This window comes from Manis pentadactyla, chromosome 2 (assembly GCF_030020395.1).
Source record: "Manis pentadactyla isolate mManPen7 chromosome 2, mManPen7.hap1, whole genome shotgun sequence".
In the NCBI taxonomy this organism is placed as follows: Eukaryota; Metazoa; Chordata; class Mammalia; order Pholidota; family Manidae; genus Manis; species Manis pentadactyla.
The window spans coordinates 173,305,142-173,331,732 of NC_080020.1; the positions used below are offsets into that span (position 1 = coordinate 173,305,142).

The following is a 26,591-nucleotide window of genomic DNA, read 5'->3' on the forward strand; positions in this document are numbered from 1 at the left end:
ATAATATTTAATATTTAAATAATATTTAAATAATTGAATACATCACATAATAATACCTTCAAGACAGAACTGATCTACTTGCAAAGCTGCTTTTCCTTCCAGTCTTTTCTATCTTAATAACTGGGAACCACCAGCTACAAGTTAGTTGCTTGTGCCAGAAGCACAGGACTCAGCCTTGACTCACATCCAGCTCTTCACTGAGACTTGTGTATTGGTTCTTCAGAATACATCTAATTTCCATCTACCTGTCTCTGCTGATCTAGTCAATGTAATGTATTTGAGTGTATTAAATAATTATCTAATAATATATTATTTAAATAGCACACATCAAATAAATAATAATACAGTATTTTTTAAATGCACATTATTATAAAAGTATGAATCTATAAATGTCCTTAGGTTTATAGCTTTTGTGCAGCTACCAAAATCACACAATTATGAATTAGACACAACAAAATTACTAAAGCTAATAAAATAAAAATAACACCATTACTTCATGTGACAGACTATATTTGGATGAAATAAAGTCACCTACAACATGAATATGGTAGTGACAGGCACAGGGCAAGTTCTTTTGTCCTGAGCAATCTGCACCACCATTTGCTGAGCTATGACTTGATTCTCCCACAATGTTCCTGTTCCTCGTGTTGTCAGACAGCCCAATCCCAGTAGGCCTCCCTGTGCACTTGGCGAGACCTCAATCCAGGAGGGGGTTCTTAATGCTGATCGAGGAAGAATTCACAAACAGGTCGGACAAGTGTAAGTAAGCAAGGAATTCATTAGGGAGAGAGTAGTCGTAAATGGCAGCAGCTGTGCAGGCTGTAGAGAGCAAGGAAGAGCAGAGAAGGAAGGGAAAGTTCCATAAACTCCTGCTCAGCATAGGACAAATCCCTTGACAACTCCTGAAGCCAAGGTCACCTGGCATCCAGTGTCTACTTGAATCTGCACGGCATAGGATCTAAGCCCCGATCATCCCAGGATTTGGGGGAGCCACAGAGCTATGGATGGAGTGAGATTATGTTCTGAAAGCTTCCTGAAGCAAAGAAAGGAGATTTGCAGGCAGGCTGCTAAAGAACATGATTGTACAGCTGCAGTCCTGTCAGCGTCATCCAGGTACAGGAACATGCAAGCCCAAATCAGAGATCTCAGTAGCCCTTCCCTGCTTGTCTGAAGTAGGACAGAGAGAGTGAAAACTTGTACTTAAGCCTAGAAAATACAATGAAATAGCTAAGTAATAAAGACACTTACTACTGAAAGAGCGCAGACACAAAATACAGTAAGTTGAGCAGCAAGAAGTCTTCATTTAAGGCAAAATACACAAATAAAGAGGAGTGCAGGCAACCTGAGAGAGGAAGCGCATTTAAGGGTTTAGGGTTTGGGTAGGGGTACACATGATGTATACAGCTGATTCATAATTCCTTTGAAGTTTTATCTTAAGAATAGGGTTATTTAGGTGACTGTTGATCCAGATCTCAGCATTCTTTATCCACATAGGTTCATTTACTATTCAGAGGTCTATCTGCTGTCCTGGTTACAAAGTTACTTAATTGATTAAGGGGCTGGAAGAAGAACAGTGTATAGATTAAGTTAAAGAATAAACTGGGCCCTTTTTGAATGCTAAGAAGATTTTACAATGGCATGACCCTTGTTTCATGTCCCTGCCCTACGTCACTTGTTTTCTTCATGTGATCATGGTGTCATGTCACTGTCACTTGGTGCTAATGCATCATTTTCATATTGCTCGCCTCTGTTAATGTTTCACTAGATTATAATAACTTGGCTCTTTGGTGCCAACAAGAGCAAGTACAAATAGACCCATGGTATTGAATTGTGTTATTGAAGGGTTACAGATGATCTAGAACTGTACAGTTCAATATGGCAGCCACCTATGTGGCTACTGATCACTTGAAATGTGGCACGTTCAAATTGAGCTGTGCAGTAGATGTAAAATATACTCACATCATATTTTGATGACTTAGAATGAAAAACAGCAAAATATCTCATTAAAAATTTAAAAATTGATTCCATGTTAAAATCATATTATTTTAGATATATTAGATATATTAGTGAGGTAGATCAGGGACATGGGACAAGCATTATGATTAATTTTTCCTGCCTATGGTGGAAAATGTCAAGATATAAAAAGTATAGTAAGAACAGGAGGAACTCTAGTTTAAGGCTAAGATTCTATTTTAAAAACCAGGGAGTTAATCAAGCTGAAAAGCTTCTGTACAGCAAAAGACACCATCAATAGAACAAAAAGTTATCCTACAGTATGGGAGAATATATTCATAAATGACAGATCCGATAAAGGGTTGACATCCAAAATACATAAAGAGCTCACCCACCTCAACAAACAAAAAGCAAATAATCCAATTTAAAAATGGGCAGAGGAGCTGAACAGACAGTTGTCCAAAGAAGAAATTCAGATGGCCAACACACACATGAAAAGATGCTCCACATCGCTAATCATCAGAGAAATGCAAATTAAAACTACAATCAGATATCACCTCACACCAGTAAGGATCGCCATCATTGAAAAGACAAACAACAAATGTTGGTGAGGTTGTGGAGAAAGGGGAACCCTCCTACACTGCTGGTGGGGATGCAAATTAGTTCAACCATTGTGGAAAGCAGTATGGAGGTTCCTCAAAAAGCTCCAAACAGAAATACCATTTGACCCAGGAATCCCACTCCTGGGAATTTACCCTAAGAATGCAGCAGCCCAGTTTGAAAAAGACAGATGCACCCCTATGTTTATCGCAGAACTATTTACAATAGCCAAGAAATGAAAGCAACCTAAGTGTCCATCAGTAGATGAATGGATAAAGAAGTGGTACATATACACAATGGAATATTATTCAGCCATAAGAAGAAAACAAATCCTACCATTTGCAACAACATGGATGGAGCTAGAGGGTATCATGCTCAGTGAAATAAGCCAGGTGGAGAAAGACAAGTACCAAATGATTTTACTCATCTGTGCAGCATAAGAACAAAGCAAAAACTGAAGGAACAAAACAGCAGCAGACTCACAGAACCCAAGAATGGACTAACAGTTACCAAAGGTAAAGGGACTGGGGAGGGTGGGTGGCAAGTGAGGGAGAAGGGGAATAAGGGGCATTACAATTAGCACACATAACATGGTGGGGGAGGGGCATGGGGAAGGCAGTATAGCACAGAGAAGACAAGTAGTGACTCCATAGCATCTTACTATGCTGATGGGCAGTGACTGTAATGGGGTATGTGGTGGGGACTCGATAATGGGGGGAATCTAGTAACCACAATGTTGCTCATGTGATTGTATATTAATGATACCAAAATATATATATATATATATATATATATATATGTATATATATATGTAGGCAGGATGTGAAACCACAAGAAGGAATAAAGTCACTCACAAAGAGGTCATAGAGGAAGAGTAACAGGTTAATGTTGACATTAAAAAGAACTTCAATACTTATTAGATTAAAAAATAAACTGAATAAATAAAACAAAAACCAGGGAGTTAGGAGTGAAGATTCCTAACATATTTTATGGTAATCAGCCAAATAACCTACCCTAAGTTAGGGTGGGACAAGCAGTTCCAAATGATATGTTTCCACTGCCTGAGGGTAACCACTTGGAGAAGAATAGGATAAAAAAATTCATTGTGTTAAGTTTGTCTTACAGAATATCTAAAGGACTATGGATGATAACATAATGTCTCTCACTGGAGATAGACATCAGGACACCACAAGTCAAGCCTATGCTCCTCTCCCCACCTAGCCCCTAACCTTTGCCCCATTCTTGAAATCCTTAAAAGACACAAATCCTGAGCTTTAAGTGCACCTCCTCTCTGAGACTGCCTTTCTTCAAGTGCATACGTTGCTTTAAATAAAGACTTCTTGCTGCTCAACTTATTGTGTGTTGTCTCTGCACTCTTCCAAGGGAGGGTAATAAGAGACCCTTTTCCCAGTAGTGTCTTTGTTACCCTGCTATTTCATTCTATTTTCTAGGCTTAAGCACAAGTCTTCACTCTGTCCTACTTCAGACAAGTAGGGAAGGGCTACTAAGATCTCTGATTTGGGCTTGCAAGTTCCTGTCACCTGGGTGACCCGGACAGGACTGCAGCTGTACGATCACGTTCTTTAGCAGCCTGCCTGCAAATTTCCTTTCTTTGCTATGGGAAGTTCTCAGAACATAATCTCACCCAAATCCTGGACTGGTAGGGGCTTGTTTCTCACACCATGCAGATTCAAACAGACACTGGACACCAGGTGACTTTAGAAGTTGTCAAAGGATCTGCCCCATGCAGAGCAGGAGTTCAATGAACTTCCCTTTCCTCCCTCTGCTCTTCTTTACGCTCTGATGCCTGCACAGCTGCTGCCATCCACTGTTACTTTCACTTTAATGCATTTCTTGCTTACCTACACTCATCCAACCTGGTTGTGAATTCTTTCTTGATCAGAGTCAAGAAACCCCTGTCCAGGTTGAGGTTTCACCTGATGTGCAGGGAGCAACCTCTGCTGGACAGCATTAAATTAAGTAAAGTATATCAAGGTTAATTCCACCTGGGTTTTTAATTTTTATTTTTGCTTTTAAAAAATATATATACTAGAAAGGTTTAAATTACACATGTGGTCCATATCATATTTCCTTTAGAATACATGGTCCAGAAAATTGTGTGTGTGACAGAAAGTGTGTACAACAAGCTGAAAATTCTGTATTAAAAATTTGCATAGAAAACACATGGGTATCCAAGACACACAGATCCAATTCCCACATTAGCATGCTCCAGCATTTTAATGGCTGTGTTCTTTCTCAGAAGCTAAGGCTACAGGACCAGCATAGGACTTTCTTTGTGGCTCTCACTCCAGTATCTCAGTGATATAATATTTCTGTAGATTTTCCTCACGGCTTCCTTGTAAAAATGTTTGGAGAAGGATCTAGGCACTTCCATCCCTCCCAGAAAATATGTGTTGCTTTCTGGTCATTTCCTTGCCACTTGACCAAAGATTGTTCTCCATTGGGAAACCCTCCATAAAAGGAGGAAAAGTGAGAATGTACTCCTAACAAACAGATACAAACAACTACTTTCCAAGCTACACAAGAACTACTGAAATTCAGGGACTGTATCAGTTAAAGAATTTGTCTAAAATAACATTTAGCCAGATACCTAATGGGATTCAGTTAGCAAATTTTAGCTGAATGTGTATACCTTATACAAGGCCCCACAACAGGCATATGCAAAATATACAGATAAGTAAGTCAGGGATTTGCTTTCAGGGAGCTGGTCATCTAACAAAGGTGATAAAACATATCAAAATTTCTTCCTTTTTAAATCGCAAAAGTTGATTGACTATATCCAAGTTCCAAGAACTGTCTGGAGTTCTATACCTTAACTCTTTGAATCCTCCCAATCCTATGAAATTTTCTCCATTTCACAGGTAAGAAAACTGAGGCAGAAAGTTATAAAAATACTTAAGGTCATGTGGTTACTAAGTAACACTGTTAGGGTTCAAACTTTGGATGTAAGCTTTTCAGTTGCTATTCTACCTTGCTTCCCTTAAAAAAAAAAAAGCTTAAAAATGATATTGGTATTTGCTTACTAGAGAGAAATTGGAATATATAGAAAAATATGAAAGAACATAAATCCTCAAATTCAACCACCAAAACAACTGTTTAATATGTAAATACTACTTTTTAACTTGAACTATATATATTGTATGAAGGATATATATATATATATGAAGGGCTACCAGAGTTCAAAGGATGGAAAGAGGATTTCTGGCTGGATTGTGAAGGACAGGGTACGATGTGGATGTTGGGGCATTCCAGGCAAAAGGACCTGCAAGAACAGGAGCAAGGACTCAAGGATGTCCACGGCTTGTTGGGGAAATTAGCAAGGAATTTTTGGCAGGAGCATTACCTTGAACAACAAAGCTAAAAAGCTGTTAAGGCCACATCCAAAAAGCCTAGAATTCCTTCACCTTTCATCTTATCAGTACTGGTAGTGCCATACTGATTACCATTCATTCCTGTATGGATCACCTCTAGCGGACTGGGAATTCCAGTCTATATCCCCATTCCTTTAGTGAGCATTTATTGAATAGTGTCTGCAAACCGTGCTGAGCCCTGGGGATGACAAATGATCAAGTTGTATCTCTGCCCCCAAAAGGAATTCAGTCTAACGGGAAAGAAAATGCAAGACAGGTCTGATGGAGATATGAACAGTGTGGGTTTCTGTCACTTGCTACCAAAAAAACCTGGCTAAAGTTGACTATTACAACATTTCTGGCCCTAGTCTCCCCTTTTCTGTGCGCCCACTTCTGCCTTCTATAACATCACATGAAGTAATAAAGAGGTTCTTTAAAAATAAAATCCCTGTAATCAAATGAGGAGTCTGGCAGAATGGGCCAGACAGAACAAAGTGGCTAGTAAGATAAGGATTGAAAAAATGCCCACAGGGTTAGAAATGAAGACAGACACTGGAGAGCTTGGTGAGAAAAGCTTTTGTGGGAGGGAAGGCAGGGGGCCGAATCTGGACTGACAGGTGTTGAGGAATTAACGGATGGTGATGTCTTGGAGACCGTGAGTGAAGACTGTTACTGGACCTTTTGAGTTCTTGAATGGTCTTTTGGAGAGAGGGGGTGCTGAGGTAACTATAAAGGAAGATAAAAATAAATTTGTTTCAATAAGTACACGAAAAGATTTCAACAGCAACCAATAGGGAAATGCAAATCCAAATCACAATGAGATGCCACTTCACACCTTCTAGAATGGCTATAATCAAAAAGATAAACAGTAGAAAATGTTATCAAGATTGTGAAAATATTAGACCTCTCAGACATTTGTCAGGGGGAATGTGAAGTGGTGCAGCTGATTTGGAGAACAGTCTGGCCATTCCTCAAAAAGTTATACATACCCTATGACCCAGACACTCCTAGGTATATACCCAAGAGAAATGAACACATTTGCTCATACAAAAAGCAGCACAGGAATGCTCATGGTAGCATTATTCACAGCAGTTGAAAAGTGGAAACAACCCAATGTCCATTAACAGATGAATGGGTAAATAAAATAGTGTATTCACACAATGGAATACTACTTATCCATAAAAACGAATGAAGTACTGGTACATGTTATAACATGATGAGCCTTGAAAATACTATGGGAAGTGAAAAGTGAAAAAAGCCAGTTATAAAAGATCACATATTATATGATTCTATTTATATGAAATGTCCAAGTTTGACAAATCCATATGAAAAGAAGGTAGACTAGCTGCCAGTGGTTATGAGGAGGAAGGGATGGGGAGTGACAGTTAATGGGTTTCTTCTTGGGTGATGATAATGTTCTAGAATCAGTCGTGACGGTCGTACAACTCTGCACATACAAAAAAAGTCCTGGAGTGTCCATTTTTAAAGGGTGAATTTTTTGTCAAGTGAATTATATCTCAATTTAAAAACAAATTAAATTTTTAAAATTGCAGCTCTAATAGAGGTTCCTGCCCTCCAAGAAACAGGGATGGAACTCAAGAGCAACAATGTAGATGAAGCACAGAGCAGGACTCCCAGGGCGAGGACCCCGTTCCACCGAGACTGTGGGAGAAGTCCCGGCCTGGACGCCGCTGATTGGCTGAACTTTAGGAGAGGGAGGGGCAAAAAGGGGCGCGCCGAATCCCTCTCTTGGGGGCGGGGACGGGAGGGGAGAGGCGTAGCCTTCGCTCGCGAGATTTTGTTGGTTCCGCATTTCGAGTCGGCAAGCTTTGGGCGGCGAGCGAGGTGCGCGCAGCGGATTCCACCGGCTTGTACCGGCTCAACCCTCGGCTCGGAGCAGCGGCGGCCGCTGCCTTCGCGGTCCCAAGTCTGAGACCCGTCTGCTTCCTGTCGGTTCCCGCGCCGGTTCCGACTCCTGACCGCGGCGGGGGCCAGCGGCCCCTCCCCTCCCCTCTGAGGCTAGAAGATGAGCTTCCTCTTGTGAGTGTGGTGGGGCCGAGGCTCCAGGGCTGAGGGCTGAGGGCCAAGGTCGAGGCCGGCGGCGAGCGTGCGCCTGAGGCGAGGGCCCGGCCCCGAGGTCGGGGCCAGAGTGGCCGGCGCTTGCTTTGCCCCCACTTGGGGCCACGGGGGAGCCTGAGACTTGAGCCGAGGCGGACGGAGATGAAGGTCGAGGTAAAGGAAGCGGAGTGAGGAAGGTTGGGGAGTAGAAAGGCCCCGAGGCCGGTAGCGCCTCCAAACTTTTCCGCCCGAACGGCCCTGAGGGCGGAGGGACGATCTGGGGGCGGAGTCCCGGGATCAGCCGTGGACTCCCGTATCTCTCAAGTCGCGAGCCTTCCAGTAAAGATCCATGCTGACTTAGCTTTCTGTGCTTCATAATGAAAAAAAACCTTATGTCGTTTTATTACTGTCACTATTGTTACCCCCGCGAAAAAATGTCGCCCCAGGAAAGCGTGAAGTGTCGCCTGAAGTTAAGCTGCGGCCTTTTGTAAGTCCGGGGAGAGGAAATCCCCAGGCAAAATACCTCTAAAAACCGAAATCAGTCAAAGGGAGAAATAAAGTTTAAAATCCATTTATTGCTTACAAACTGCAGTCCGGGCCCTTCTCTCTTTCCTGCTCCAGCTGAAGCAAAACCGGCCCTCCCCTCACCTCTCGGGTACAGATAAGCCCTCCTTGCCCAGGTAATTGCCCATTGATATGGAGATGAACTTCTCTCCCCCTCTGAGGAATGATGCTAATGCATTAAAGCCATACTTCTCTCCATCCTTAAGCGCCTGCTGATATGCAGATGTACTAAAGCCAGGCGAGATATTCTGGAAATGTTACAATTTTACCCACAGCTTTGCGTTCAGATGGTTCTGCCCAGTTGTGCTTCAGCCCACTTTGTGACTTTGTGTAATTAACCTACTTCTCTCTTCCTTGGTAGAATCCTACTTTAACGCCTGGGCTTAAATGAAAAAGGTTGTAGATTCTCTGATTCTTAAGCACATTAAGGTTTGAGAAGCATTGCTCTAGAACCTTCATTATTCTAAGGTGACTCTTTACCTAGTATAGTGCCTATGTGTTGTGTGTCAATAAATACCCATTTTTAGTTACAGACAACACCCACGTACTTGATTTCTTATAAATTACATAATGTTCCATAATCAGAGTTTACCCAGTTCCTTATTGTGAGAAATTTGGATTCATTCTAATATTTTGCTGTTATAAAATAACACTGCCAAGAATAGCGTTGAGCAAACCGCTTTTTCCCTCCTGGATTTTTTTTTTTTTTTAAAGGGTATAATCTCCAAAGTATGTTTACCTTGTTAAAAAGTCTGTATGATTTTAGGTTTTAATTGCAAATTTACACATTAGTAGAACAATATACCCTTCACCCCCATCCCCGCCCAGTCTTTTTCTTATGACTTAATCTTCAGTTAGTGGTTTGTTTGTGGATGCTCAGTTGCTTAGTTGCTTTTTGGACCTAAATGTGAAGGCTTTTTTTTCTTTTAAGTTTTGTTGACATTTGAGTTTTCACTTTTTTGGCTGTCACGAATAATGCTGCTGTGAACTTTTTTGTATTAGATACATGTATTCATTTATTTCTCTTGAGTGTCTGTCTAGGAGTAGAATTGCTGAGTTACATGTAACTTAACGTTTAACCTTTGAAGAACTGCCAGACGTTTTCAAAGCATTTTGCATTCCCGCCGGCACGGTGTGTTTGCGTTTCCCTTGCACCCTAGCTAGCACTTGTAGTCATGTTTTTTATTATGGCCATTCTAAGTAGATGTGAAACGGTATCTCATTATGATTTCTATTTGCATTTCCCCATAATTAGTGATGTTAAGCATCTTTCATGTGTGTGTCGTCCAGTTGTATATCTTCTTTGGAGTAATGTCTATTAAAATTCTCTGACCATTTTTAAATTGTGTTACTTGTCTTTTTTTGAGTTGTAAAGAATTCTTTATTCAGGGTACAGGTCTCATCACATCTGTGATTCACACATATTTTCTTAGTAGACTGTTTTCACTGTCTTGATGGTACCATTTTGAAGCACAGAAGTCCTATGTAGGTAAATCTTGAGACACCATTTCCTGTTAGCTTTCTATATTTAGTTTCCTGTCGTTCACAGCTTCTTGTTTCTATTTGTAAAGGTCCGTTTTTCTAATGTAGTGTTTTATTTGTTAAATTTAGTTCTTTATCATGCTAAACAAGAACTTCCCATATTTTCCATAGTGTTTTCATAGGTTTTTTTTACTTTTTAATCAGTGTTTTTTAAAATGCTGTTTACTCAGGTAAAGTGGTTACACTCCCTCTTCATAGAAGTAATCACCAGTATCAGTCTGATGTGTATCCTTTCTGACACTTTTCTATGCATTTATAAAATTGGCTTCTGTATATTTTGTCTTATAATATGTTTAATCATATCTTGAGATCTTTGCCATTTTTAAATGCATTGAGCTCTGTCTTGTTCTTAACTATACTATTGTTGCTCTTCACTATGCAGTATTCAATGATCTGGATGTATTATGGTTTATTTCTCTACTAATAAACTTTAGGGTTGTTTCCAAGTTCTTCAGTATTAAAAATGATCCTGGAAAACACATCCATTATCTAGGAGAGATGCCTAGAAGTAGAAGGGGTGGATTTAGGAGCATTTCAGTGTTAATAGATAATGCCATATTGCCCTCACAAAACGTTAAACACTTTACATGTTCACCAATAGTGTTCTAAAGCACTAATTTCTCTATTATACTCAAGACCACTCATAATGTAATTGTTTTAACTTCTGACACTCAGATTAAGGAAAAATATCTTCCTTTAATTGAACAACTTTTCAGATTTTCATATGTCATTGTGGTTTTGTTTCTGGATTGCCTACTCGTAGCCCATTTTTCTAAAGGGTTCCTTAACTTTTTTCTTAACAGATTATAGAATACATGTTAATACTTTGCAAAACATGTTGCAAGTTCTCTTTTCCTTACTTGTCTCTTTGTTATGGAAGTTTTAGTTGTTATGGTTAGAAATGCGCCAATTCTTGTTGGGTTTTGTGTCATGTTAGGAAGACCTTTATGGATGGTGTGAGATAGGAATAAAAACTCGTATTTTTCCCCAGGAACCAGTTGTCTCTCATTTATTTTCCCTGCTGAAAACTTCAGATGTTACTGTTAGTTCTACTGTGGTTTTTTAATGATATCACAAATATTTTGCTACAGAAAACTGGATTTTTGAACTCAGAATTTTAGGGCTTCCTCCCAGCATCATTTCCTGTAGGTGGAAATTGAGGCCAAAAGAGGTTAGGTTTTTCAGGCAGTCAGAGTTCCTGGTAGATCAAGGACTAGAATCCAGGTTTTTCCTTCATTTGGTTAAGCCCTTTCTCTTGGGTCAGACTGCTTGATAAGGCAGAGTGAAATGGCATTCTGTGTGAAATTGTGCTGCTGATACTGTCTATGTGAGGGAAAAAAATTTAAAGTATTCTTCTATTGTGAGCATCATCTCTCCTCCTGGCACTTTTCCAGGAGTACTTTTTAATTTTATTTTCAGAAAAATTTATATGCTGAAAAAATTATGCGGTTCTTCCAGTCCTAAAAATCGCCATCCTTTTACTTTTAACCTAACAGTAGCAGCCGCTCTTCTAAAACATTCAAACCAAAGAAGAATATCCCTGAAGGCTCTCATCAGTATGAACTCTTAAAACATGCAGAAGCAACTCTGGGAAGTGGGAATCTGAGACAAGCTGTCATGTTGCCAGAGGGAGAGGACCTCAATGAATGGATTGCTGTTAACAGTAAGTTTTTAGTAACATCAAGCTTTGCTGCTTAATAGGAATGTTTTGCTAAAATCTTTTTGTTAAATTTTTTTCACAGGTATAATGTAGTATAATGGGGTATCTGTATAGAAACATACACAGAAACATGTTCAGAATTGTGGTGTTCCCTTCAGAGTACTTGATTGTAGTTTGGTTGAGTAGAGACATGAGGAGAAATGAGTGCTTGGGGGCAATGTCTGAGGAAAATGGTATGAATTGCAGAGTGCAGTCAAATGGAAGATTGATAAATATATTTGAAACCAATATAAGATTGTATATCAGCAGTACTTCAATTTAAAAAAAAGATTGATAAATGCAATGATTTTGCCTGTGGAAGGGAATTCCTTTGTAGGGAATCCATTTCACAGTTGTGCCCCCATTCCCAACAGTCCTCATATGTCTGTGTATGCAGAAAAGTCCATTGCGGTTCACGTGATCAGTCACTTGTTTATTTCTTGTGACCTAGGAGTAGTCAGAGGGAAATCGAGAGAGTGGGAGAAAATGGGAGGGACCCATGAGCTGAAAGTCACTCTGAGTTTAAGAAAGTGATTCTGAGATGAGATCAGTTCTGGGTGAATAAGGTTTAAATCTAGTAGGAATTTCAGATGTCCAGGAATTTTTTAACTTTTTAATAGACATTTTCAAACATACAAAAAAGTAGAGAAGCCAGTACAGTGAATACTCAGGTATCCATTATCCACCTTCAACAATTATCAGTTGGATAATAATAACAGCATCAACAGTAATATCAATTCATGGCTAATTCATGTTTGTGTATCTCACCCTGATTATTTTTAAGTGAATCCCAAGACATTGTTTCATCTGTAAATATTTGAGTACCTCTAAAAGACAAGAACTGCCCTTTTTAAAGATAAAGACAATACTGTCATTCCTTTAAGTTATCAAATATCCAGCCAGTGTTCACATTTTCATTAATTGTCCTATAAATATTCCTTTTTAAAAAAATGTTTGATTTGTTTAAATCAGGACCCAATAAGACCTGTACATATGTTTCTTAAATCTCTTAATTTTTTAAGTGAAGGTTTACCTTCACTGCAGTCTTTTTTTCTTACTATTTTGTTGTTGAAGAAACCAGTTCATTTTTTTCCCCACAGTATGAACTTTATTGATTGTATCCCCAAGGCATTCATTATCATGTTCTGTTCCTCCATTTTCCTCTAAACATAAGATCCAGAGGAGTAGTAATGGTGCAGTAGAACTTTGCAGGGATGCAAATATTCTGTATCTGCTCTGTGGCCATTTAGCACTTGAAATGTGGTTAATGGGGCTGTGGAACTGAATTTTAAATTATATTTTAATATAAGTAGCCATATGTAGCCAGTGGCTACCATGTTAGCACAGATGTGGAGCTCTAATCAAATTCAGGTTTGATTTTGTTTGTTTGTAAGACTACTTGATACATAGTAATATATACTTGCATTAGTATAGATACTTTGATCTGTTTAGCTGCCTTTATCTTTTGATATGTGAACCGTATGAAGTAGTATATATTCCAAAAAGTCCCTTTTGTTTTTTTGAACTTACTTGAAATCATCTGTTATTCTGATGGCCTTCAGTCTTAGATTTTTCTTGGAGACTTACTGGTCTAGCTCAGCTCTTCTCAAACCTTTCGGTCACAGGATCCCTTTATTCTCTTAAAAATTATTGAGAACCCAAAGAGCTTTTAATTATGTAGGTTGTATCTACTGGTACTTAGTGTGCTGGAAATTAAAACTGAGAAATTTTAACTATTTTTAAATTTATCTAAAATAATATTAAACCCATTACATGTTAACATAAATATATTTTTATGAAAAATGATTATTTTCCAAAATTTTAATGAGAAGTGTGGCATTGTTTTTACATGTTCACAGATCTTAATGTCTGGCTTAGGAGATAGCTGGATTCTCATATCTGCTTCTGCATTCCATCTGTTGTGATGTCGCACATCATAGAATTTTTAGACAATTCCACTGTGCCACCTGGGAGAATAAGAGTGAAGAGAGCAATTAAAATGCTCCTGACCTCACAGAACCCCCTGAAACAGGATCCCTGTGCCTGTTTTGAGAACAGATGCTTTAGACCAGTAGACTGCACACCATATGGGCAAACTTTTGTTTTGAACGAATATTGAGTGCCTAAGTACTACTTTCTTAGAAACATGACTAATAAAGAGGAAGGTTTATTTTATAAGCCAGGGAGTTTTGTATAAAATTCCTCTGATAAGATGGAACATTTTTTATGTTTGTTTTTAAAGTAACGTTGTAAAGCCCTAGTTGGTTTTTAGGTACTCCTTCATACAGGGAACCAAAACATTTTTTAAAACTTTCCAAGGCTTATGTAGTTTCTCTGTACAGAGTAATATGTTTCATTACCCCCTTCCTTTTCAGATTTAGTTGAAACTCTTTAGGAAGTGCCCTCTACCTACCTCAACCCCTCAGGGGTGCCTTTTCTCTGAACTTCCTAGCATTTCCTCTTGGCCTCTGGATACTATCTTATTTTATGTTGTATAGTTCATCTCTTTTAACTTTGTCCCTTCTGTTTGCTGGAGGCTCCAAAGTAAGGGACATTATCCTATGTCTTCTTTATGTCTTCTGTATACATTTAGATAATCAATTTTTTTTATGATTAATGAGATCTTTTAAAAGCTGATTCACCTCTCACAGTATATTCCCCAACACTTCTCTTTCCTAGCACGGTGGTATTGTCTAGACCAGATTGGTAAGAAGAAAGGGGCTTTGTCATTCCCTCAGGTGTTTTCAAATTATACATTCTAATGATGTAATAATAGACACTGTTAATTTACAGTTATCTCTAATGCACTTCCCTGCTGTTACATGCTGGTTAAAAGCTTAGTTTATTAAGCATGAATGTAAAAATTTTACTGAGGGGTGACAACTTAAAGAGAGAATTTGCAGTACCCCTTGTAGTTGAATATCCCAAGGATTCACTTCAGAATTTAAAAGCATTGTCCATTTTTCCTTCAGCTGAGAGGTCTGATGTTTCATTGTCTTTACACGATATTTTAACACAATTTTGCTGTCTTCCAGCTGTGGATTTCTTCAACCAGATCAACATGTTGTATGGAACTATTACAGAGTTCTGCACGGAAGCCAGCTGTCCAGTCATGTCTGCAGGTCCAAGGTACACATACTGCCCTATTACATAGGTATTTGAATTACTAATAATTGTGTCTGCTGGTTTCTTCACTAGTACTTGTTCTTAACCTTTTAATAGTATAATTGCACTATAGTAAGTATTAATGTTCAATTGTAGGAGTCAAAGTAAAGAAATTTGAATTACGTTTTTCTTTTACTGCAAAAGTTAATTTTTCAGTTTAGTGTTTACAGCTCTGTTTCTGGTTTTTAAATGAGTTGAGTTTTTAGTTCCTTTAATGTTTGATTTTTTTTTAATGCTTATTTAGTGTTAATTACTTGCAGTGTACTCCTTTAGTTATCTGACTTAAAGGTACTAGATTTTAAATAATTTGACTATAATAAATTTCAAGAAATATTAAGAAAGAGCTGGCACTCCTTATTATCCATAATGTCAAGTCAGCATGATGGGATTAATGTTTTAGTGTGTTTCCTTTCAGTCTTTTCCTTATAAGTGACTGATTTTATTTGATGGTATATGAGTATCAAGATATTTACCTCTTGGAAAAAATTGTCCTTTCTGAGTTTGCTACAAGTATAAAGAAGAAAAAGGCCCCCAGTGAACAGTGTTGTAAGAGGGATGTTTTTATTTTGTGTTGAGTTTTATTCTTCAAACTTCCTTAAATTTAAATAAAATGAATAGAAAAACATACGGCTTAAATGCTTTACACAGTGAAGTTTTGCCTAAGTCTTGTTAATTATTTTGGCTCAGCAAAGGCAAGGGGAGCAGAAAGACACATGCCTAAGGATGTTTCTTTAACCATCTTTCTGAGAAACGGGGTTTTATAACCTTTGCTCTGTTGGTGATATTGATGGCCAAGGATCTGAGAATGTGGTGGACCCATCAGCCCCTCACCCAGTCCTCAGCATCCTTTGCTTAATACACAGGAATTGTAGTTCTTCTTATCTTTTCTGGCGCTGTGTTATAAAAATACCCATTCTGGCACTGCCAGCTGCCACATTATCTTCCTTTTCTCTTCCAACTAAAATCATCACATATATTCTGTAGAGAATCTTCAGTAGAATTTTAGGTAATTTACTGAAGTTTTATATAAAACTTCTGTTGACAAAATGTGGATCTGCTTTGATTATAGGTTGCACCTTTGTTAATGTTTTTGAAAACTTGACCAGTAAGTCTCTTTCTCTCCAGATATGAATATCACTGGGCAGATGGTACTAATATTAAAAAGCCAATCAAATGTTCTGCACCAAAATACATAGACTATTTGATGACTTGGGTTCAGGATCAACTTGATGATGAAACTCTTTTTCCTTCTAAGATTGGTGAGTTGTTGAACAATTTTTCTTTTTAAATGGTAAATTTGTTGTGTTCTTTTAAACATTCTGTTACTTCTAAAAAATGTAGTAGAGACTGCCAAATTCTTCTCCAAAAAGATTGTAAGTGTACATTCCCTCCAGCCATATTTGTGTCTGCTAGTTTCTTCACTAGTACTTTTTCTTAACCTTTAAAAATTTTTTCTAGCATGGGTAAATAAATTTCTGTTCTAATGTACATTTCAAAAAGATTGATGAGATTGAGCATTTTTGGTTTATTGATCATTGTGTAGTTTCTATTTATATCCTTTGTCCACTTCTTTGCATATTAAGGACATTAGCTCTTTGTCATACATGTTGTATTTTTTCCCCAGGCTGCCTTTTGTCTTTATTGATGAGCTTTTTTTTTGCTCTCTACAACATTTTTATTTTATTAATCTTTACCTTTGTGACATCTGGAATTTAATACAATGATTAGAAGGGTTTTCCCTAGTTCAAGATTATAAAAATATTTGTCTGTGTTTCCATTGAGTACTTCTGTGGGTTTGTTTTTACATTTAAATCTGTTCTGTCAGGAATTTTTTTCTCAGTGCTCCCTTCATTTTCTGGTTACAGATGCAAAGTTAGTTTGTCCACTACCATTTATCAAACACATGTGTCTTCTCTCTCCTGCTTATCATATGTGTCCACCGAAACACCACATATTTTGGAGTCTTTTTTATCTGTTCCTATAGAAATTCCACACTGTTGTAATTACCATGGCCTTTATCTTTGAGCGTCTTAGGGGTTAGTGTCTCTTCCTTGCTCTTCTTTTTCAGAATGTTCATGGCTACTCTGAGATATTTATTCTTCCAGAGAACTTAGAATCATTTGGTCAAGGTAAAAAATATTTATGAGATTTTGATTATGATTTCACTCAATTTGTAGATTAATGTAAGGAATCTTTGTTCTCTTGACAATACTGAGTTTTCCTATCCAAGAACAAGGTATATTTAATTTATTCATTAATTCCTCATAAAATTCTGTAGTTTGTGCTAACTCTTTAAATTTCCACTGTTTTGGGTTGGTTTTCTTGAGTGTTTTAGGTATACAGTCACACACTAAGATAATTTTGCTTCTTCCTTTTTCATACCAACTTGTGCAACTCTTATCTAATTGCAGCAACTAGTACTTGACAGCTGTACTCAGTAATGGTGATGATGACAGACATCCTTTTCTTGTTTCCTTACTTTATGTGAGTGTTTCTAGTACTTCATTATGTAGGAATCTTGCTTTTGGTTAGAGGTGTGTATTTTTTTAAGTCAGTTATGGTTGTAGAGTTTTATCAGATACTTTTCCAGTATCTGTTGTTGATGACTGTAATGTTTTGCCCTTTTTTTAAAAAAAATGTTCTTCTGGAAGAGTATTTTTATTTGCTACTACTTGAAAATTTTGGCATCAGTATTCAAGAATGAGATCCGTCCTATCATTTTCAATTTAAGGGTGTCTTACAAACAACATATTGTTGGTTTCCTATTTGTCTGTCTGGGGTGCTACAACAAAAATACCAGAGGCTGGATGGCTTATAAACAACACTAAAGATGGAAAGTTTAAGATCAGAGTGCCAGCATAGTTGGGTTCTGGCAAAGGCCCACTTTTGGGTTGCAGACTGCTGACTTCTTGCCTAGTCTTTATATGGGTGGGAGGGGCCAGCAAGCTCTCTGGAGCCTCTTTCATGAGGGCATGAATCCCATTGTCCTAACCACCTCCCAAAACCGTCAGCTGGACAGGGGCGTGGACGTGTGGACATAAACACATCATAGCAAGTTCCTTTTTGCAGTCTCAGAGGTTCTTTTATATCATGTTGTTACTCTTAGTCTGTTTGCTATTGGTCAACTTTTCCTTCTATTAAATTTTTAATTTCCTTTCTCACATTTTGTATGTGGACTATGTTTGAATGTGTCTGTTACACAAAGTCAGTTTGGAAAGTCCTGAGATTAAAACAAATTACTTCTATTCATTAAGTCTGCCTCTTATGGACGATAAAGAATACTTTTGACTTTGTTCTCTTTTCTCAGCTTTTCCCATTCTTCAATAATACACCCTAATGTTCTGGAACCCTCTCTCTCTTCATTAGGCTATTATCTACATCTTTTGCCAATAATTTATTTTCACTAGAACTTTATTACTCACTTTTAACTAATATTTCCAACTTCTTTCTCTTTTATTAGCAAGATGACCATTTGTAAATTCTGAGAGACAAGGAGTTTGACTTAAAATCACAATCATTTCAATACTTGAATATGAGACCCAGTCTAGAAAAACATGCCCATAAGCTCCAGAATGTTTGAAAAGACAAGTTGTTGCCAAGTTTTTTTGGGAAAAACCCACAAAATCAGCCTAAGAGCAAAATGTATTAAATTTCAAGCTACCAAGGACTAGTTGAACAATGATTTAAACAAAGGTGAAAAGGAAAGTCTTTGTTTTCTGAAAGGTTGAAGGAGAGAAAATGTTTTAAGAGTATCACGGTGGAACAGACCAACAATTCTAGGTTATTTTGGAAGTAACTGATTTTTTATGTGTTTACGTACGGTACTCAGTGCCAGTTGTGTTGTCTCTCTGCTATCCCTATTTTCTAGGAGACTGACTTTGTCAGTGAAAATTCTCAGGAACATAACCAGTTGTATCCCTACTTGAACTGCTTGGAGAGATAACCAAACCTTTTCCCATTTCTTTTCTAAGGAGGTGTTTATTTTCCTTGAAAAACAGAGGGGCCCTCCTTCCCTTTTTCATGAAGTATATCCTATTCTTAGACTACAGAAAATTGAAATAAGCAATTAAAAAAATTTTTAAGTTGGGAACTCCTAGTTTAAGAAAGAAAATGACTTTTCAGAGTAGTTCACAAGGTAAAATAATACTTTTTATTTGTAGACAGTAAATTTTGGCTCAAAGTGTACTTTTCTTCTTTTTCTTAGCATTTCCACTCCGGGTGGGGGGGGCGGGCGGGTGTGTGTGTGTGTGTGTGTGTGTGTGTGTGGCATTATATATTATAAAATGTAAAATATTTGTTGCATTTAACCTTAGGAAGAGACTGTCAATATTAAACAACTAAGATTATTTTAATTTTAACTTTGATTCAGCAGCATCTTGTATGACTTGATGCCTGTGTTTACTATTCTAAGGCAGTCAGAAGTAGTGTGTGGGTACCTCATATACTTAGGTTTGGGATTTTTTTTCTTTGCCTTTAAAGAAAAATATATGGAAATAGGCTTGTATTTGTGGACGTATGTGTTTGTGTGTTGGAGTTGCTCATAGCAGTGTCTAAACCTGCTGTTCAATAAAAGACTAATAGATAATACGCATATTTGATTACAGGTGTCCCATTTCCCAAAAACTTTATGTCTGTGGCAAAGACCATTCTGAAGCGTCTGTTCAGAGTTTATGCCCATATTTATCACCAGCACTTTGATTCTGTGATGCAGCTGCAAGAGGAGGCCCACCTCAACACCTCCTTTAAGCACTTTATCTTCTTTGTTCAGGTAAGTTGAACATGTTGACTAATATGTCCTTTGACTTGAACGAGAGCACTTTATAGTTTATTTATAGAAGAGCAAAGTACAAGCAGGCTTCTCTTTCTGTTCTCTTTTCCACACTGTTTATTTCATTGATGTGTATAGCAGCCAGGTCTCTGGTTAGAATATGACAGGGAGCACCAAAAACCCGAGAAAGCTTGTCTCTACCCTCCCGTTACCTGCTACTGCTGGGTGAAGGAATACTATGGAAAAACATCTGTGGTTGGGTTATTTAATGAGATGTCTATGCCTGGAAAAGAAACTTTTGGAAGAATTTGTTAGCTGCTATCTTGGGTTAAGTTTCCAGAAGTCCCTTTCAAGCCAGATCTTAATCAACTAAGCCACTAGAAACTTCAGAAAGGACCACTGCCTTCAAAGATGTGGCCTTATTGCCTTATGGGCCCTTAGTTGGAATTGGGACTTACTAAAATCAAAATAATTCACATTCTTTGAAAAAGATATAAAAGAATCAGGACTCCTTAACCTAACTTTAGAGCTATATAATTCTATGTGCAAAGTATAAATAGGTCCATCTAGATGTTTATTGGTGGAAAAACCAGTAGCTTAATAGTAGATACTGTATTATGGTTTTGTGTATCACAAAATGGAGAATATACTGTGCTCTTCTGAGATTATTTGCATGACATAGATGTATAGTATATATAGAGTATAGATAGATACAGAGATAATAGGTATATTTAATTAAGAGGTCCACTGCCCCAGAGGTGGACATTGTCAAGGTTCAGTGTAGTTTTCAGGTAATTTCCTTGTAAATACAAACATACATAATTTTTACTTAAATATTCTACACAGTTGAAGGTCATGCTAATACATACAGTTGCTTATTTAATAAATCCTCCTCATCTTAAAAAGGGAGCAGAATGGAGAACATAACCAGTGATTCTGTAACATCTTCCTATGTTGACAGACATCTGTACTAGTGGGGGTGAGAATTTAATAAAGTGGATGGGGAACTGTTGAACCACTGTGTTGTATACTTGGAACTAATATAAGATTATATATCAATAAAAATACATAAAATTAATTTTAAAAAGTAGAAAGGGAGCACAAATGACCCTATTTTAAAGTGTTCACAGAGATCATTGCATTCTTTTTTTTTTTATTGGATTTCAGAAAACTAGAATTGGGAATCCCTCTTACATTTAAAGTTTTAATTTTAGATCTATTTTAAAATTTAATTTTTCTTCTCTTTTAGGAGTTTAATCTGATTGATAGGCGTGAGTTGGCACCTCTTCAGGAATTAATTGAGAAGCTTGGATCAAAAGACAGATAAATGTTTCTGCTAGAAGTTACTCTCTTGCTCTATCTGCCACTAGAGCTATCTCGTTGCTATCTGTTGTAGACTAGTGATACAAACTTTTAAGAAAGGATAAAAAGATACCTGTTGTCTGTTATCTCATGATAAAACTGTCCCAAAGGTAGGTTGGCCTAATATCTTCTGAGTGAGAAACTTAGGGCACAGCTGATCTGAAGCACTGTGTGACCACTCCTGTTACTGTCAGTCATACTTGGCAGTTAATATGTGATTACTCACCTGTAGTTTATTACTTTACTTATTATTCTTTTACTGATGAAAATCTGTTTCAAGTAACAGCATAATGGATGTTAAGAATTTCCACCAATAATTTATTAAGTTTCCAGAACAAGTTAATCTAAAAATGCAGTCAAATCAGTTTTATTCTGCTTTTATTTTACAAACAGAAGAATTATTTTTTAATTTAAGATTTGGAACATTTGTGTCACTTTGGATAACCTTTTAGTTTGAAGTTTGTATGCTAGTGTTTTTATAGATAAGAATATGTATGTTTATTTTTCTTAAATCCATGATTACAATTTGAGTCTTCATGTGACTTGTGGTATGGGAGTAACCAAAGTTATTTCTAAAATGACTCTGTTTTTTAATCTTTATTTGGGATTTTATTTACATAAGCCTATCTAAATTTTTAGGAGTATGTATGTATCAGAAATAATTTTTTTAAGGCATCTGAGAATGGTCTTACAGATTTTTCGAAGTGCTTCATTCAGGTTAATTATAATATGTAGTTTTGGGCTGAGATAAAGAAAACTCCAAAAATTGACAACAAATTTACACTTCAAGACCATTGTTTTCATTCACATTGTTTTTCAGATACTTTGGAATTCTGGATAGAATGGAAGAAAGTACTCAGCACTTGATTATTTTGGTTTTGAGTTGAGTTTTTATTGTGACTTGAGACTTAGTTAAGAGTAGTATAGAAATGCACAAACTTTATCCCAACAAGGATAAAACTTAAAAAGAAAACCACAATGAAAAACCTTGAAGGTGTACACATTTTATAACACAGCTTAAAGTTTGGTATGTTACCTATTCTCGTGTGTGTATGTGTGTACATGCATATGTGTAGACAAAATGGAAGGAATTAATAAACAAAAATCTTAACTTCATTCTGTTAGTATAAGGATGGATTGAACCCCCATAGGGGTTTTATCCTATTTTAATTGTTTTTGTATCAAAACTCAAAATTTCTTCTATTTCTATTGGGATTAAAAGAATCTTCCCCTTCAGTGAAGATTTGGTTTCTAGTATTCAGTAAACTCTAGCTGACTGTTTAAAATGTACTGAAGCACAAGTATACTAAGACGTGCCAGATTGGCTACACATTGAGTTCGTCAGTGTCCTGTGTCTTAAGAGTTGTGATGTTTGCAAAGTACTCAACCAGTTTCCTTGATGGTTTGATAAAGGTTAGATTTCATTTTTCGTTACTTGTATTTATTCCACTAGAGTATAGAAACTGTTTTTACAGTAACTCAATAATTAAGTATATCTAAAATTTTAGAGGAAAAATATTTAATCTAACTTAGGCTGATACCAGTAATTAAAGAGTTGAATAATCATGGAAAAAAGAGAAAAGCCCTCTATGAAACATTCCACAGTCCACATTTGAAGCTTATCTAAAGGTCCCTGTCAGGAGCTCTGTATGTTTATATTGGTTATTTACACACAAGAAAGCAGGTTTCTAGATGCCACCTAGAATGTTACCACCTCTTGACTTTAAACCTTGTTGGCTTTAAGTCTGTAATGAAATTATATTTCTCAGCTAGGTTTATACTTTCATCATCATTTCTAATATTTCAAATATTAGAACCTCAAAAGGGTTTTCACTTTTCTTGGTTTATTTTCAGTAATAGAAATCCTCCCTTCCTTCATGACTCAGCCCCAAAACAAACCGAAGATGGCTACATGTTAGAATGGTAGTAAAGGCAGCTTATCAATGGGACATAAAAATTTGTTGGTAACTTGAGACTCAGAATTTTTCTTTTGGTATCATTAATATAAAATCACATGGGCAACACTGTGGTTACTAGAGCCCCCCCATTATCAAGTCCCCACCACATACCCCATTGCAGTCACTGTCCATCAGTGTAGTAAGATGCTGTAGAGTCACTACTTGTCTTCTCTGTGCTATACTGCCTTCTCCATGCTACCCCCACCCCCAGAATGTTTTTAAAAGCCTGGAAGTTTAAAAATTACCAGGTCCCTAAACTGATCTGGCTTAACCAACAATGCACAAAACCAGTAGTGTTAACATTGTATCTAAGGTCAGAGAGTTGAGGGCAGGAGAAGTGGAGGAAAGGAGAGGATGATACCTTCCTGGCTCAGCCAGAGGGCCAGTCTTTGGTAAGAGTTGGGGGAAATGTCTATCTTGGACTCCTCTCACTTTTGATTCATCTCCCTGTGCCCAGGGTCTGTCTGCCTTTTTGACAACACTCAGTCCCCTGCCCTCTCAGATTCCAGAGTTGTCTCTGGTGCTGACAGCTGCCCCTCAATGCCTGATGAAAGGCAGAGGGCGCGCCTGTTGAATCATGTGGTCAGGCTGGTCGAACTTTAATTTCCAGGCTTTAAAGACTTGTAGACATTGATAGCAGATCTTTATTTAAATACTGAAACTTCCTTGTACTGTTTTTGTATTGACAGCAAAATGTACCCTTTATTCTTCCGACTAAATAGTGACTTTAGAGGGTTGCCATCTAATCTCATCGTAGGCTGTAGAACCCTAGCTTACGTAACTGCCTACAGAAATACAAGTCTGAATCCATCATGACTCTGGTGCCAACAAAAGGAGAGGTTTCCTAGCAGTGCAGAGGCAAGAGGAGCAAACCTAGTGGTGATTTTAACTTGCAAACATTGTTGAGGTTTGCTGATCATACAGCTGGCCTTCTCTCTGAGCAGTGAGGTTTTCCAAAAGTGGAGCTTCTTCATGCAATATCACCTCACAAGCATAAACAAATCAGGCCCAAAGATTGTATAAATCTTAGAAATTGGTTTCTAAACAGCCCCAGTTGTTGTGCTTGTGTTACCTGCCTAGCTGTAGGAGGCTGTCCTGGCCCTGGAGCTCTGGCATAAAAAATGTTGGCTGGGACTGTGCACCTTCAACAGGGACATTATTTCCTCCAGGTACCAGTTCATCAGTTAAGTGGATTTGGTTTATACTGTTGTTGAATTCTTACAAAGAGGGAAGTGTCCCTCAGTCTTCCTGTGTTTTTGCATTAGGTTTTGGTATTTCAGACTGAAAAAGGCTTTGGGGATATAGATATTATGTGATTGCAGTAATTTTATTGACATAACTGCACTGAAATTCACTTGAGTGTTTTTTCATCAGATTCTGTTCCAAACAAGTATTCTATAAATCCAAATGGATAATCAGTGTGCTGTAGATTTATTATAGAACAACATTCTGTGTTTGTGGAATAGTTTGCATAAGTTAGTGTTGTTTACCATCTAAAATATTTGAAAATGTTCTTTACATGAAAATTTATGTTGTATTTTTAAACCTTTATGGGCTTTATCTATTTTTCTAAGTCAGTTAACTGTACTTTTTAAAAAAGTATTTTGTATCTACTTTTGTAACTTCATCAGAATAAAATATATTGAAAGAAAGAAATGACTGATTAAAGTTAAGTGTCTCAACATGTATCTATTTAAATGTGGAACTTGAGATTTTTGCAGCTTCTATGGAAGGCTGTCTTCACTTATCATTTAGTAGGTAAACTGTTTACTTAACTCTTAAAGGGAAGTTCCTAAATGAAGTAAATGTTTTGTAACACCCCCAAGAAACAAACTATGCCTGGAATTATGGTGGCTAAAACCCATCTCGGACAAGAAGTAAGCAAGTCGGCTTCCTACCAAGACCTTGACCTTGTCCGCACATTCCTGCGTGTGAGACTGGGAAAAGTGAAGACAGACTGGACTAACTAATTTTCCGACCCTGAAATTGAGTACTAAGCATATCTGCAAGACACCACCCACCCCGAACAGTGATTTTTCATTACTGTAGGGGAAATTAGATTTATTTTTAGAGGTCCAAAGGATAGATGCCTAAATTGTAGGGTCAGTTCAAAATGGCAGTACTGGAATTTTGACCTTTTTTGACGAAGAGTTCAAATTAAAAACTTAATGAATGTGGCCAGATAATATGGGTTGATACCAATTTTATATAAGATTTGGGTACATTAGTGATCAGTTTCAGAATTTTGACATTTCAGTGGGCTTAAATTCCATCCTTAAGTTTGTAAGAATATCTAAAGGTTAAGTTGGAAGGCTATTTCAAACTTTATAAATGAGTAATAATATTTGGGAGGGCCAGAATCAGGCTTTGAAGCTGCATAGCCGAAAACACTGCCGAAACAGTGCCTTGAGCCTTCTCTAGCAAATACACCATTGCTGTTGGCTAGGAGTGGACACTGCAGCACCGTTATCAGTGGCCACTAGATGTCAGTCTTTGCATCAGCGTCTTCCAAAAGCTAGCTGGCCTCCACCCAGACTAGAAGCAAAATAGAGAATTGTAGCTAGCACCTCCTTTTGTGTGTCTTCCTAATGAAAAATAGTCATGATGAGTGTCTCTGATTGGTGGATCCTAGGCCACAGACCTTCGTTCTGGCTGTAAGACAGGCTGGGGAAAAGGATCTGGATTTTGGGGATTCAGAGCTTGCAACAAACTTGTTTCAAAGATGCTGAATGATCCTTGGGACTGGCTGCTTCTCTAGAAGCTTATTCCCACTCTGTGAAAAGGAGTTTTCACTAGAATGTAAGTATCTGAGCACACTATTCTGCTTAGCTGACATTTTTTCATAGCACATTTGCTAAGTGAAGGAAGTAGATTATTGATTCTGTCCAAACTCCTGTGGCTGACTAGCACTCTTAGGTATCACTTCTTCAGGGTAACCTACCTGTCTTAGGGGAGTCCTTTAGCAGGTTATCTCACTTTATCCTTACTGCAACCTGAGGAGGAGTGGTAATTGAGAAGTATGTTAGGAATTTTTCAGGTGGTGGCACAAAAGCTCAAGACTTGAAATAGCTAGCTCATAGCAAGGCAGGTCTCCAGTTCTCAGTTGCATTTGTAAAATTCTGTGTGCTCTTGAGTGCTAGGAAGCTGTATGAGATAAAATGTCTGCAGTTAAAAATCCCAGTGACATGAAGTGTCTAAAGAGAGCTTCTCTAAAGTTATCTGTTAGCACAGATGCAAATACCAAACAGATCAGGGGCCCATGTAAGTGAAGATAAGAGAATCTAAAGTTAGGGCAAAAAAAGTGAAATGTAGAAGGGACAGACCCATTTCCTGGGACTGAAGGCATTACCCTTTTAGTAATAAAATTGGCCTTTTAGTTGCTTCTACCATAAGAGAATATACTTGAACTGTTAGGCTGGAACTAATTAGGAAGCCCAAGATAGGTGGGATTCTTCTCCAAATCCTTTCCTGAAAAGGCTCAGATCATACTGGAGCTAGAATTCCCAACCACTGTCAGTTCTGTTCGGTAATCACAGTGCAGGCACTTTTTG

At 37.6% G+C, this 26,591-nt stretch overlaps 1 protein-coding gene across 1 annotated transcript; it reads left to right on the forward strand.

Annotated features, from left to right (window-relative positions):
- The first annotated feature begins 7,722 nt into the window (after positions 1-7,722).
- On the forward strand, positions 7,723-24,732 carry MOB1A (MOB kinase activator 1A). The gene is made up of 6 exons (XM_036930594.2): positions 7,723-7,964; positions 11,585-11,751; positions 14,823-14,916; positions 16,078-16,211; positions 19,557-19,720; positions 20,970-24,732. The coding sequence occupies exons 1-6, from the start codon at positions 7,951-7,953 to the stop codon at positions 21,045-21,047; spliced, it is 651 nt and encodes a 216-aa protein (XP_036786489.1). The 5' UTR covers positions 7,723-7,950; the 3' UTR covers positions 21,048-24,732.
- Positions 24,733-26,591: the final 1,859 nt, after the last annotated feature.